Here is a 15479-nt window from a genome sequence, read left to right as displayed (position 1 = left end):
CCAGTGACCATGCACGCATTGTCCCACCTCCATACTGTCATTGGTTGAGCATTTCAAGGGCAGAGCGCAATTGGTACTCATTCCAGTCAATCACGCCTTCTATGAAGTACTTCCGTATTTGCCACATTGTAGAAACAACCAATGGCAAGAAAGAACTCACTTTTAGGTAGAAAGGTAGGAAAATATAGCCTCAAAGCAAAGGTGCACTTATGATCATGCACGGGTTCCAAATCAAATGAGTACTATAGTTTAATGTAACTATAATTCATTTCACACACACTATATGGGAAAAAAGACTATTCCAATGTTTCACTTTCAATATCACCACCCATATTAATTTATGACTCTAGGACAGAAGTCATCTTGGACATGATCATCCTGCATGACATAAAATATTATTGAAAGGAGGCTATTCAGGAACAAAACAACACACACACACACACACACACACACACACACACACACACACACACACACACACACACAAACACACACAGATTAGATACCATTAAATAGTGTCTCCAGTCATCTGGGACTCAAATACCCAACTCTACCACCTAAAGCTGACATTGTTTTTTTCTTCATTTCAATAACTATAATGAACAAAGTGATCAGTTAAGAAATGGCAGAAAGCCATATTGATATAATACAATAATTAGAGCACAACTCTCCATTCAAGTCAGCAGCCAAACCTCCCTGAGAGAACATCAACTGAGTTTGACAGAAGTTTAGTTTGTGCGTGTATGTGTGATTTATTATTATTATGTTAAAGGTTTTTTCTTTTTAATGTCCTTTGACATTTTTCAAAACAAATATCAATCATAGTACAATACCTGTGTTTTAAAGTCACAAGTATCCAAACATACAAACACTCAAGGTATATTCAGTGATTGTGTTTAAAAAGCAGGTGGCTTGCACACATCCAGTTCCTGGCTGGTGCTGGACTAAGGTAAATACAGTGAGTGAAGAGAAGGAAGTCCGCACACAGGTTTGCTCCAATGGTGTTTTGTTTTATTTAAAACAGGGCGGCATTCATCGGTGATTGCACTTAATTCAATTTTTTGAATGCAATGACCATATAAGGAGTTCCTACCTGTCCCCAGTTAACCCCTGGGGTAGAAAAACAAATGTAGGTTTCGTTTTTGGCTAGAGGGCCCAGCCTTCATCCAATCAGAATGAGAGGGGCCTTCCTCCAATCATGAGCAGTGGGGGCGGGTCTTGATGCACGTGCTGTTGGCCTGTTGCACGCCCCCCCCCCTCCCCCCCACTGTAGAGCGTGTGCATGTGCACATCTTGTTACCGGTGCGGACCGGGGGGGTTTTCCAAATCACTGAATGCTCCTTTAAGTAGAGATATTAAAACAAATAAACTGTGCTTGAGTAAAGTACGCAAGTAAATGTACTTTGTTACTGTCCAGTGTCCACCACCGCATGTCACACATTTCTTGTCTGTAGAGTTCATCATAAATCCATCTTCTCTTCGTACAGACACATACAAGACTCCCGTTGGCTGTCCAGGTAGGGCTTGCACCCTAGGTGCATTACGGCATCAAACAGCAAGGTCACCGTTGATTCACATGCTACAGACAGATGGAGAACACAACCAGGATAAATGAAAGTTATTAATGCTAATACATAACTTCAATAAACTGAGATAACATCCCCTGTTTGTTGTGATACTGTAGGTGTAGGATTTGATGTAACAATTAATAAGGGGTTACGGTCTTGCAATAGTACGGTACACTTCAGTTGGCTTTCTCTTTCCACACACTGGCAGTCACTGGATGTTTTCAACTGTATTGTCATTCTTGTAGTCTATCTCTTGTCTATCTTATCTTGGCTGCCTTGCAGAAGGAAAATAAAGATCATGGCTTAGTTACTCTTGACCCACTACACTGTTATTACATTTTCTCTTTTTGCCTTGATTTTCATTATATGTTTTGTTGTTTAACTCTATTTACTGATGCCCTAAATAAATCTTAATTGGACTAACATGGTCAATAGGAATGTAATAAAGACCTGTGGTCATGTTATAAAACATGCACAGGTTGCAAGTTGCATATAATGATGAGAATACTCAGAGGGGCAGTGCTAGCCAGATGTTTGTCACGGCTGGAGTGAGGACTTTTAAAGCACTAAGAAATCTAATGTTTAAGAAGTTTATGAAAAGGCTGGATGTGTCAACAAACAGTATCATTGTAGCGCTTTCAAGCCCCTCAGTGAGCTGTTTACATTATACATCAAGATTAAGGGTACACTGGCTAAAATGCCTGTATGTTCTGCCTGTGGGTTAAGATATGTAAGTTATGTATTTGTTTTACATTATTTTATGATTTTTATTGACTGTTGTATCTCTTGTATGTTAACCCCGTGTATGTATCCCTATGGACCTGAGTCTGTTAATAAAGTTGAATTGAAAGAAACTTTGACAGGGCGTGGCAGCTGATTGAAACACTATTGTTTCTGGGAACAGCCAATGTGAACTTTTCCCCTTTTGTCGCTATAGGCAAGTAGGCAGAATCAGAATGACAATCTCAACACAATAATGTACTGTACCACGGTAAGAAAATCTCTTAAAGAAATGTGTGTACTGTAATAGTGTCTTGTCTAGTTTTCCAGGTCTGTGTAGTGTACTGTATTGTGTAATCATGGCGCAAATAATCAAAAAACATCTCTCAGCTCTCTCATTTGTGTAGTGTGTACTATATCTTCAACTGCTTACCTTGGACACTATGGGCCAATCCCAGAGTCTTTTGGAGATTTCTACAGATGGTCTCCAAGCAGCCCTGGAAATCCTCGTCACAGTCGTTTTTCTGATGCCCACAAGTGTCATAACAACTGTCGTGCCGGTTACAACATTTGGTCATGGATGGGATGCCTATGTCAAACTGTAGAGACAGACATATCGATATCACTGTGTGTTGTGTAAAAGTATTTTATTGTCTTTTTGTCCTGTAGATAGAATATCATGTTTATTTATCAAAACTTCTTCTGATCATCACAAACATCAACAATTGACCAGGTAAACACAAAATGTTTGGGGCACAGTAATGGCCCAGTGACCCAGTCAGTGTGCTTTCTGGTCCAGAGGGGCCGGCGCGCATGGAGCAAGCGCTGTATATTGATTCACCAATCAGAGCTTCGTGGAATAATATGAAAATCAGTTGTACCTATAACAGCACCGAACAAATGTAAGTGCTTTTTTGATTTAGTGTCATGTTATTGGACAATCATGGCTTGAAATGAATTATATAAAATAAAAATAATATAATATATAAAGTAGCCTAACCTGAACCCCAAAGAGCGGGGATCCACATCCATTGGGTGATGGAGGCTTGTAGCCAGGACGTGGCACTGGAGTATAACCTGTGAGCACAGAGCAAAGATAAAGAAAGACATGACGTGCTCTCTTATCTTTCCCTGATATGATAACCAACAGTTTGTATGAGAAAATGATGGATATTTTAATACATGGATTACTCTGCCAATAACTGAAAAGGAATAGGCTTCATTTTTTATTTTTAGGGAACAAATGAAACGTCTCACTGTACTGTTTTTTTGGACTGGATTGATTGATTGATTTAAATATTTATTAACAGTTTGCAGAATTACAGTACATTTAAACATACATTTCCCATATTTAAACAAAATAATGTGAGAAAGAGAGAACACACGCATGCACTTACCATCAGCACAACTGTATTGACATAACCCATCGTTTCCACCAAACAAGTCAAGTGCAACATTAAGATATTTGTCAATATCGTGTATTCCGTTACGAATGGTTTTCAAAGTCTTTCGCCAGTCTGGAGTTTCTGGCTCTTGTTTTCCCGAAGACGCATGGGGTAAACAACCATAGAAGTACAACAAGAAGAGCAGAGCAGAGAGGCTGCTGTGCTGATGCATAGTCCACTTGACGAAAAGCTCTTGACCAAAGAGCCAGAGACCAGCCTCGCGTCACATGCGAGACAAGTTCAAAAGCTGGAATTAATGTATTCCTTCAAACACCGACTTGTCATTTCAGTCGTCGCCTCGTCCGGTCATTTCACTGCTTATTCAAATGTGTATGCTCCTTCAGAGAACACAGTCTGACTCTGAGCTGTCAACAGCTTAACGTTGTTCTTGTTTTCCTGTTTTAGTGCTAGTGTCGTCACGTTATTTGTAGCGACTGCTTTGCAGGTTGAGCGGATATGGAAATTGCATACAAAGTAATGGATACGGAAATCGGTCTCTACACCGGATCACACAGGAAGCTGCTTCGCATGTGGAAACTGGAAGGCATGTTTACGGCGATGACGCGACCTTTGGCTTTTGGGACATGGTTTCATCACTGTAATATACGTTTGATCCCCTCCCCCCTATTACATTTAGTAATTATTTTATAATATAGTCTTGGAGATCGTGTATACTATTAAAGTACTATTAACCTGACTCCGCCAGATTGAAGAAGCTTGCTTCACACTTGTGAACTCAATACCGCCACCATATGGCGGAGTCAGGTTAACCGTGTATGTGTGTGCACATCTACCACTTATGTCGATAGGGAATGGGAATCCCCTCAGTCAGGGGAGATGTCTAAATAACACCTGCTCAGATTTGGAACACAGGTCTCCTGCATGGGAAACCGAATACGGTATCACTAGGCCAGAGGGGGATCCACATACACACAGCCTTTATTTGGAATGGGTTAGGACAGTGATAGGGGACAATAAGAAGAGTTGAAAGGAAAAAATAATGGATTATTAATTTATAAATAATATTATAGACTTAAATGGTTATTCGTCTCAACTCTTCAATGTCCGGGTGATTTCAAGTTAGTAGTAGTGCATACTATACATACAAAACAACATGGGTCTTGATACAACAGCTGATTCACCAAGGCACACCCATCCAGTCTGGCATTACCTTTTACTTTATTCAAATGATTAGTCGAGCATTAAAGAAAAACCTTGTTTTCCCTAGTTACTTAAATAACAGCATAAAATGTGAAACATTCAAAAACAAAATGTACAATATTGTTGAACAGTTTTAATGTCCTTCCATCAAGTCCTGATCATCTCTCACTTTTCGGATTGGACGACATAAAATATCTTTCAAGTAGTAGCAAAACAAAATAAAAACACAGTTGACTGCTGTGCCGATGGTCCACATGGAACTCCGTCCAAAATGTCTGAGATGAGTTTGTAAGCTAGGAAGCATTCAGGCATCTTCTGAGTTCTCAAAACTTGCCATGGTTTCAGTTTCTCTTCTTTTTTGTCTTTTGAGCAGGTTGGAATGAACAGGTTGGAATGAACTTAATATCTAAGTCTGATTTGTTTGTGCAGAGCATCTCGGTTTTCTTGCTACCCAAATCCATTGTGGTGCAGCACTTTCTGCTTTACAATCAAGTATCCCTTGTCCTTCTCAAATCCAGAAAAACAATGGGTAAGCTCGGGGTGGTGTGGGCTGTGGGGCACATGTATTGGCAGATTGGTTCCTTATGGTGCAACTGCAAGAAGCCAAGTCCAGTAGTGCCATGTTGGAAAGGGGTTTAGGCAGAGAGAGGGGGGGGATATTCCACAGTAAGGCTAAAATTATTTTTTCCTCCTAGCTCCAATAACTTTCCTTAAAAAACATACATACATAGATCTATTTATATATATATAATATTTATAATTCTGATCTAAAAGCGTTCAGTTTCTGCCCGCTCAACCTCCTCTGAACAGGTCATTTAGTCTATCGAGCTCCCTGCAGTTGTCCATGGTCATGAGTTCTGCCTTCTTCCGCATTCGGTCGTCCCTGTACACCTTGGCAGCATACAACAGGTCTGTTTCTGGATGGGACATACAGAAACAGTGTGTAAACAATGGCAATGTTTCCAATAATCATATTATATGAAAATAAATACCTAACACTGCCAATATCTAGGTTGTGTTAGGGTAATATATTGAATATTTCCAATATCTTTTACCAACAATCATCTCTCTTTTTGTTACATTCTGCAGATTCATTGAGGGATATTTTGAAGACACATGACACTCACTTGTCTGTCTCTCCTTCCAGCAGTTATTTCTGATATTGGACACGTAGTCATCCTCCACATTCTTCTCAATTTTCTGCAGGGCTGAGCCCTTGTACTCAGATTTAAAATCTCTAGTGACATAGTAGTCCACCTGCAGGTTTTCTGTCTGCCGTCGTATGGTCTGACCCGTGGACCTGGGCAGGAGGGAGGACAAATCAGTCCATTCTGTCACTGCTGTAGTGTATTACTGTGTTATTGTTACACACATTGCTTCTTAGAACACTATATGGCTGATGCATCGCCGCCACATCTAGGTCAGCCTCCACTAAGACATAATTTGAAACATATTTTGGAATACCCACTCTTTGGATGTGTGTGTACTTACGGTCTGGAGTAGAGGCTGTAGGGGGGAGTGGACACCATCAGCTGACTCAAGATGGATACCAGGATCAACACCACAATGGGCATCAGCTGGATGAACATGGAGAAGCCACCCTGCACACAAACAAGCACAATCTGATGCTATGAGGGAAACCACATTTATTTTTAAAGTGATATTGACTCATACATGATTGAACATATTCAAAAGTGTTAATAATACAGTACGTACATCTCCTCGTTCCTCTGCTCTGTCTTGTCTGTTTTCTGCTGTCTGCTGGCTGTAGCGTGCCCGGCCATTGGTGAAGGTGTGTGGGCTCGCTGTGGACAAGAGAAACAATTTTGCATACTGGTAATCAACATCTGTGAGGTTGAGGAGGATGAAATCAGCTTCCAAGTTACTGGTAAACCTTTCTCAATCTCCACATCAACAAGTGGCTTTGCATACTGATCAATAACAATAATCCAGGTGCGTGCGTGCGTGTGTAGTGATGTAAACAGGCTTTAAATGTAATGGGTCCCAGGACCCAGGTGTGGTCTTTTAGATGGACCCCAGGGACATTTTACGAGTCCCACTTCAACAACATTAGGTGTCATATGGCAGCATTTAACTTATGGTTATAATAATATTCATGTAGAAAATGTATCTGAAAAAAATAAACAATTCCAAATCTGACCATTTAAATATTTGCAAAGTATTATGCAAACATCATCCGTGAAAAGTTATATATTAAAGCCTCCGCTGTTATGCTCAAACAAGCTACCGTAAAGAATTTGATCTCAATGGTCTGAGCGTGTGCAAAAGGCGGCGCACGTGTGTTATCATCATTTCGATAGTGTTTCTATGACGATTTGATTATATATATATTTTTACAGTACAGTACCGAGTACAGTATTGCGTCCCAGCACCCCCTGAGGGCGACATTTATGAAAAGGCCATTTGCATCACTGCGTGTGTGTGTGTGTGTGTGTGTGCGCGCCATAGACTAAAAAATATGGACAAAGCGTTCCCCGGGTCTAACATGAACGTAAAATCTTCTGTCAGTCCTTCCTTGTCGTCATCTTTCTAGATCCGTTTGGGCCCAGCTGGCCATTGGCTGGCCCAGACAACGAGGCGGGACTTACCCCCTTCTTCTCCGTTGGTTTTTATTTTGACTCGAGTGGGTGGGGGATCCCGTTCATCGACTGTAACGGTAGCCACGCACCTCAGAACTTGTGCGACTTTATGGACATTTTTTTAATAATTGGGACCATCATTTTCCAAAAAGAATATGACATTAGAAATGAGACTTTAAACTAGTGACTGGAAGCAGAAAGTATTCATGACCATGTTTATTAAGGTAATACAGTCTAGGTGAAGTGGGCCCAAATACATGGACTTCTATGGGGCTATGGGTTTTTTTGGGCCCAATGACAGCGCCACAACAGGCCATTATATGAACTTTCAGGAAATCCCGATTTCCTTGTGGCTTCACAAAATATCTGTCTGACTGCCCCCCTGGTGCGCGCGCGCAAGCCTCTTTATGTGTGTACTTACAGGAGGGGAACCCGCCTCCAAAGAACATGTTGAATACATCCTCAGGTGTGATGTCTGCTTCAAAGCCCCTATGGAAGTCAAAACCTGCACCATGGGCGTGGCCTGAACTAGCAGGCTCCTCCCCTCCTGTCAGGTCATACTGCCTTCTCTTCTCAGGGTTGCTCAGCACTGCATATGCATTGCCAATCTCTGGATGGAAAACATGGCAGAGGTAATAAGAGACAAATTCTCAGTCTGTTATAACCCACTATGGACATATTAACGAATCTAAACAGCAAAATGTGTCCACCCAGGAGTTACATTTTCATAATTATCTTAAACCAATGATCTGTTTGATAGTTTCTGTCCATTGCAAGTGTCTTGTAAGGTACTGTAGATAAACCAGTAAAATGCTCAATCAATCATAAAAAGGGAAACACATTGCATCAATTTAACTTTTAAAGGGATAGTTTGATTTGGGGTGAAGATTTACGACCAGTATTCTTCCTACGTACACAGAATCAGACAAACACATGGATGCCTTTTTATGTCTTTGTGTGCAGTTTAATGGTTTATTGACCAGTGAGCTTAGCCTAGCTCAACACCTTTATCTTAACAGTCAAGTTTAAGCTCCTCTAAAAAGGTGAAAAAAACATGATGCAAGAAGCAAGCAAACAAAGAAACTAGATTATGCACTATAGTATAGAACAGTTAAGACAGTTGGAAAAGGTCAATTTGCCTACCTTTGAGAGATGCTACCAATTGATCCCACAAACATCCAGTTGAGGCTAAGCTCACTATTCAATATACTTTCAAATTGCACACAGATGCAGAGACGGACTCTGGTTAAGCAGGAAGGTAAAAACAGCCCAAACAACATAGAACTATTGCATTAATTCCAAAGAACAGTACTTTTAAAGGCATCCGTTGCTCCAGGTGCATGGTTCTTGTCTGGATGGAACTTGAGGGCTAGTTTCCTGTAGGCTTTCTTTAGCTCATCATCATGGGCTTCTTTAGTGATTCCCAGCACCTCATAGTAGTCCTTACACCGCTTTATCCTAAACACAACACACAGACACATTGATGAAAATAACAACCATGCTGGTTTTCCGCAAAATGTAGGCATCATGCCATCTTTTCAAACTGCAGAATACTGTGGACGAGGTTGTCACTATGTATGTTGTATTATCCTTAATTAAAAAGAGGAGCACAGTCATTTTTTGATTGCTTTTAATCCTCCGACAAAATGTTTTGTCCATCTAAGCTTTCACGCAATACACAAATATTTTGTTTGATTAAAAGTGATAGAAGATGACAGAAGAGTGAGTGTGACTCAGTCTGACAGTAATTGCTGCATTTTAACAGATGAGTGAAATTATCTTTAAACATTTTCCAAAGTGAGATTCACCAAGTATTCAGTCAGCAAGAATGTCAAGAGGTTGGCATATAACTGATTGGATGGGACAGGGTGTACCACTGGGGTTAAGAAAAGGGCATCCCAGCACTCTCCCACAAGGCTCAGTAGTGGATTTAAGTACTAAACGGTTTCTTGCAGGCAGAAATGCATTTTTTTTACTGACCGGAGTGAACTTCCGACAGGATTTGGAATGTTAATACACAAGAAACTGACTCCCTGAGTTTTAAGGAGAACTGTTTTATTATTATTATTATCTACGATTAAAAAACAATCACTTGATATCATGATGAACCACATTAGATCTATTTTAATTTTAAAAATAGCCAAACTAACCAATCTACAAGTTCACAGCATGTCTAGATGTGACACTTTGTGAGCTTGCAGATCAGCAACCTTCGTTATCTACGAAACAAATATTAGCAAAACCAATATATATTAATCATTTATTACATCAACTACTTGTCAAACTCTGATTATGAGTGTTCTGATTATGTGGTAATCTACAGTAGGTAATTTAGAGAACAATAATTATCTCTGCACAGAAACTAAACAGACGTATAACACTTGAGACACCTCACACAGCAATCATCTCCAGAAAAAGAGACTATGGTGATGCAATGCAATGACATAGTACGAGGTACAAAGTTAATATTAAACACAACAGTGTTTTTATAAAAAGATAAACATTTAAATTTAATTTAATAAATGAGCAAATTTCAATAACTAGCTGTAAAATAGACCTAATTTACCATTTGAGCAGTGTACAACTGCTCAAAGTGTACAAAAAACATGCCACCACATATTGGGGATGGAGATGGTGTCAGTGCAAGAATTAAACTTTTATCATTCTTAATCATATTTGTTTATTCAATGATCTACAGTAATTAAAGGGCCACTTCACCCCTTTTGCAACCAGATCTTATTTGAATGATGTTTGGGAGACAAGAAACACTTTCCTGGGGTTTTCTTGTGGGTAATATGTGTTTTTAGATATTTCAGTATTTCAAGGTGTCCATGGGCTCCATGATGTCCTGGCTGGATGTCATGGACGCGTTATGTATCCCACCAACGTTCTAGGAAAGCCCTGCTGTGATTGGCCAGTAGTCGTTGTGATTGACAGTTCTCGTTTTTGCGACCAGGACACTGGGCTCACTTATTTCCTGGACTACATGTTGTCTCATCCACCTACATCACAAGGAGGTGCAGTGGACCAAAGCATTATGGGAATTGTAGTCCAGAAAGCAAGTGAGCCCAGTGTGCATGACGTGTCCCCGTTTTTACTACCCTGTTTCGCACCAGTAAGGGGAGGGAGGGCCCGGGCGGGGGGGCAAGGCGACGGCCCTAGTTAGTTAGTTGAATTGTCAAAACTCCTGCATTTGATCATCAATTTATTCCATTAGATTAGACTATAGACAATTTTATGGTTGTATCCAGAATTAAAACATTCTCAGAGGTAAACGAGTTAGTGTACATTCCGCATAATAGCCTATAGCCACTATAATGTTTTAGGTATTAAATAACTTAATATGCTACCGCCTGTATTCTTCTTGGACAACACCAAAGTAGTAGTAGTAGTTGTGAATTAGCAAACTGGACATTTGGAATGAATGTTTCTTTTATCCTCGTGTTGGGCTTCCGTTTTCGCCGAAGTTTTTATTTGTGTCGTTTCTTTCAACACGTTGTGCTTCACGAGTTCACATCCCACAGCCGTCTGCCTTGACTTCTGTGTGTGCTGACTCTGAAAATGGCTTTCAGATTAACATCTCACAACAGAAATAAGTGTACTATACGTTAATGTACAGTATAGACTAGAGGTGAATGTATTAACTCTTCAGATTCAAAACTCAATGTTTAATTTTAAAAATGAAATAAAGTAGAAAGGGCATGTTGCAAAGCTGAAGGTCGACGCCAACGGCCTCCTGCATTTTTCAGTTGGAGTTCAGCTTGTGGGTTTTACATTGCTAGTTTATCATTATTATCCTCAATGAAAACCATGGTTGTTCTTGTTGCCAAAAAAAGGAGAAAAAAATATTGACACTGAGACTCAGATTTATCCTACGGTGGCCAAACATCCTGGTTTGTCCGGTATTGTCCTGGTTTCAAGCTGGGTGTCCCAATTCTTGACAGATAACTGTAAGTACACTTAAGTGTTCCAGTTTCCAACATTTACTACCCAAATGTCCTGGTTTTCACCACAATTAAAATAATTATACTTTCAGCACTTACATCTATAGACATTCATCATATTCTACTGAAAAGTGCAGCCCTATGCATCTAAAAATAAGGTCTCCCATCCTGGATGGAAATGCTGAGTGTTCATCCATGAGCATGCACATTCATGTGAGGGTCCTAGTTTGGGTGTTTGAAAATATGGTCACCCTACACTAAGCTGATTATTCAGAGTATGCAGAGTATTATGTGCATGTAATTAACATCCCCCTAACTGTAGAACCACATCAGACTATAGGCGGCCAAATGATCACACAAACGTCTACTTTCTTCACACAAGTTTCATATTATAAACCACTCTCTATTTTATTTAAACATAATTAAATGTATTCACATCCTGCAGATGAGATTAACAGATTGTCATATCCACACACACACACACACACACACACACACACACACGGTAAGAAATTAAGTTTCCTTAGACTGCAGCATAGTCCTGCTGCATTAAACTACTTGGAATTTAAGTTGTGAGTGAGGGGGATTACAAAATTAAGCATGCTCAGATTGCTTGCTCACATATACAATCACCTTATGGTGTTATGAAGTGTTTCTCACCTCTGTACACCTTCGACCTGCTCTTTATTGAAGCCTTTTGTTGACTCGCCTCCTCCAGAGTCATGGCTGTCCCTGTCTGGCTGGGCACCAGTGCTTTCTGAGCAACCTGCTGGCCTCCTACAATATGCACCATTCCCAGCTGAACTCCCATTCTTTGTCAACGCATCCAACAAGGCTGGAGAGAGGATAGAAAAGGGAGTCAATCAGTGCAGCATGACACGTTGTGTTCAGGCATGGGCTGATACCTACTATTTGTGTAAACAAGTTCAGCAACATGAGTTATGTAAAGACTGTACAAGGCTAGAGTCTGGGACTTGAAGACCTCCAAAGTGAATTAATGCAGTTATGCAGACATAGATAACATTTGTCAACAAAACCTCATGTCTTAGACACTGTTAAAAGCTACCCTCTGTAACTTTCCTGTTCTACCTCAGATTCTTCTAACATGGCTCTGCTACGCAAGTGCTGACATTTTTACCACTTAGCCTTACCACTTGACAACTAACTAGTCGTCTCGAACCGACACAGAATTTAAATGACTCAATAAAGGAGCAGGGAGACCAAATACATAGTCTGTGAAAGTGTGGAGTTGGTAAGCTCGGACCTAGCAAGTAGCAACCAGACACCACTTCGACCCAATTCAGATTCTGGTAGTGGGATTAGTCAAGCTTTAAGATGAGAGATTATAGAAGAGTGAGGGAGTGTAACTCAGTCCGACAGTTATTGCTGCATTTTAACAGATGAGTTAATTTTATGAAATAGTATTCCCAAACCAACCTTAATATAACCATATTTTATATACGTATAGTTGCTCATTCCTTGAGGAATATAAATCAACAAAATGTTCACAATACTACTCGATAACAAACTGAAAATGTGTGTAAGTGAGCATACTATTTAGTCAGTAAATAAGCATATTATTCAGTCAGTAAATTATTCTATCACTTTATGAAAACTGCATATGCATTATGTAACATGAGCCACTGTCACCCCATCTCATCTGAAAGCTTGCACAGGTCATAATGTAGATACTTTATTAGATTATTTACTGAGCATCACAAACTGGGCAAATATAAATGAAACAATGTACAAGACTGCAAGTTACAACAAATTGCACAGTGCCTCTTTCATACCCACGTCACTGCTGTCATACATGTTAAAGTAAGATTTTAACATGCATGCAAGAGTGTTGAAATTACAGTAATGACTGATGAAGGCTTTTGGTTTGAAGCAGGAGAGTTGGACTTGTTGCTTGCAGAATTATGTTCTGTTTAACCTTTGATATCACACATCAAAATCATATCCATCTATCATCTATGAAGCGCAGAGTAATGTGAGCAGCATATGAGAACAGAGATAAGAGGAAAATGTAGGAGATGGCATTGGTTTACAAATAAATTACATTAATCTCTGCCATCCAGAGTCAGCAAGCTGTTGTGTTGACTAGGGTTGGTTGGTTGTACTAATAACTAGGGCATCTAATGTGTGCTGCTCTCGTCCAGTGGTTTTGTGCTGTGAGTTTGTTCTTTGCACACAGGGGAATCTGTGGAACACCTGTGCGTGATAAATATCAATACTTGGCACCAGCAGTATATCAATAATTTGTCGCAAGAGGAAGTGTATATATACATATTGCAATATTGATATTTCGTCGAACCCCTAGACCAGGGGTCTTCAACAGGGGGTCCAGACTCCGGAACCACTAGGGGTCATAGGATTTTACATTAACCACTTGAAACCTAGCATCCCTATTCTGAGGAGAACTTTATCCAAAAATTTGATCCAAAATCCAGGTCCCTGCTTCATCTCTCTCTTAACTAGGGGGTCCTTGGGTTGAAAAACGTTGAAGACCCCTCCCCCAAGCCCAATCCCAGGCCAGCTAAGGTTATCCGTTTTCCAGAGGGCTAGGCCCCAATCACAACCATCTGCAGGCACAACAATTACATTTTAATTTAATCTTAATACAACAAAGCAGCCATGTGGTTCTTTTAGAAACAGCCAAACAAATGTATCCAAGGAAATGGAAGTATATTATGTTATGGTAAACTGAACTAATTATATAGATTCTGTTCAGCACTGTTCATTGACAATCTAGTTTGTAGCACTTACCGTATGTCTTAAACATATATATATATAAATGTGTGCAAATATATATATATATATATATATATATATATATATATATATATATATATATATATTGATAGTAATTGATAGTAAGCCTGCCAGTCTCAGTCTGCTGCACTTGGAATGCTACACAGAAGTTGTTGGTTTAGCCTTGGATCCAGCCAATCTGAGTATTTTATCGATTTTGACATTTGCATTATCTATCATAGATACTAAAGTAAAAGTCAGACTCGATCAAATACATCTATGATATTGATCCCCAAGGCTACTGTTGGTTCAAAGTCTCTCTCTCTCTCTCTCGGACAGCACGCACTGGTTTATCTTCTACATGCTGCTGGATTCATATCTACAGGGTCTGGGTCAATCATTCAATTAATGGATGGGCAACAATGGCTAACCTCTTCTCTCTGCTCCACTAACCTGCTCTGTTGTCACTGAAATTCCCCAACAGTTACCCCATGTGTGCAACTGACTGTGCATTCTGTGCAAAACCCTCAGCCTTATGAAGTCACACGAGTTAAATCTATGATTACCTACGAAAGGCACTAAAAGGCAGATGTGTATTATCGGGCCTGTCGTTTCGGGTAGTTCAATTTAAATGCAAAATATCTTCATATTGGCTCACTTAACCGTTCGCTGGACTTCAAAACGAATACACTGTTCAAATTAAACACTCATCCGGAAAGCAGTAGGAGGAAAAGATGCTACGGTCCTCTGCATAATGGTGAAACGCTAAGGCTATAGCTAACAGACGTTAGCCAAACTGGGGCCTAATATTCGACCGTGAGGAGTGGGTGTCAATGAATAAACATCACTATGCATTTGTTACGTGCGATCATTCATTCATATGGTAACCAGCATTTAAGTGTACAGAAGCCAGAGACGCGACAAACAGATATGTGACAGTTATTATGTGACGGTCCGTGGACCGCTAGCTCGTCTGATATCCATTTGACAGCACTGACCGCTCCCCCACATCCTCCTCCTCCCCCCCTGCCGAAGAGACAGCGTTTATACTGTCAACAAACCCCGACATGACGGTACCTTTGGCTCTGCCAGTTGGGTACAGCTTCTCCGCTTTATTCAGAAACTTCAAAGCCTTCTCTTTGTCGCCAGCTTCAATGGCCTTGGATGCTATGTTAATACATTTCTCTGCTTCGTCCCTGTTCCCTTCCATTTTCTTCCTCTTCCTCCCCCGGCTCTGTGTGTGTGGTCACCTGACCCTGCTCTGTAACCACGTGGTCTTGCTGTGTT

General features: G+C 40.2%; 2 protein-coding genes across 2 annotated transcripts; both read right to left on the bottom strand.

Moving 5' to 3' along the window:
• Positions 1 to 851: 851 nt before the first annotated feature.
• pla2g12a (phospholipase A2, group XIIA) lies at positions 852 to 4143 on the bottom strand. Its single transcript, XM_080760028.1, has 4 exons — positions 3686 to 4143; positions 3289 to 3365; positions 2722 to 2887; positions 852 to 1579 (listed from the first exon to the last, which is right to left on the bottom strand). The coding sequence occupies exons 1-4, from the start codon at positions 3903 to 3905 to the stop codon at positions 1461 to 1463; spliced, it is 582 nt and encodes a 193-aa protein (XP_080616154.1). The 5' UTR covers positions 3906 to 4143; the 3' UTR covers positions 852 to 1460.
• A 752-nt stretch (positions 4144 to 4895) lies between these two features.
• Positions 4896 to 15420, bottom strand: dnajb14 (DnaJ heat shock protein family (Hsp40) member B14). The gene is made up of 8 exons (XM_080760029.1): positions 15270 to 15420; positions 12099 to 12273; positions 8807 to 8952; positions 7916 to 8104; positions 6611 to 6699; positions 6386 to 6495; positions 6022 to 6194; positions 4896 to 5811 (listed from the first exon to the last, which is right to left on the bottom strand). The coding sequence occupies exons 1-8, from the start codon at positions 15400 to 15402 to the stop codon at positions 5687 to 5689; spliced, it is 1140 nt and encodes a 379-aa protein (XP_080616155.1). The 5' UTR covers positions 15403 to 15420; the 3' UTR covers positions 4896 to 5686.
• Between the last annotated feature and the right edge of the window lie 59 nt (positions 15421 to 15479).

This window comes from Protomyctophum bolini, assembly GCF_963924005.1.
Source record: "Protomyctophum bolini genome assembly, chromosome: 3".
Classification (NCBI taxonomy): Eukaryota; Metazoa; Chordata; class Actinopteri; order Myctophiformes; family Myctophidae; genus Protomyctophum; species Protomyctophum bolini.
This window is presented reverse-complemented; position numbering and strand designations above follow the sequence as displayed.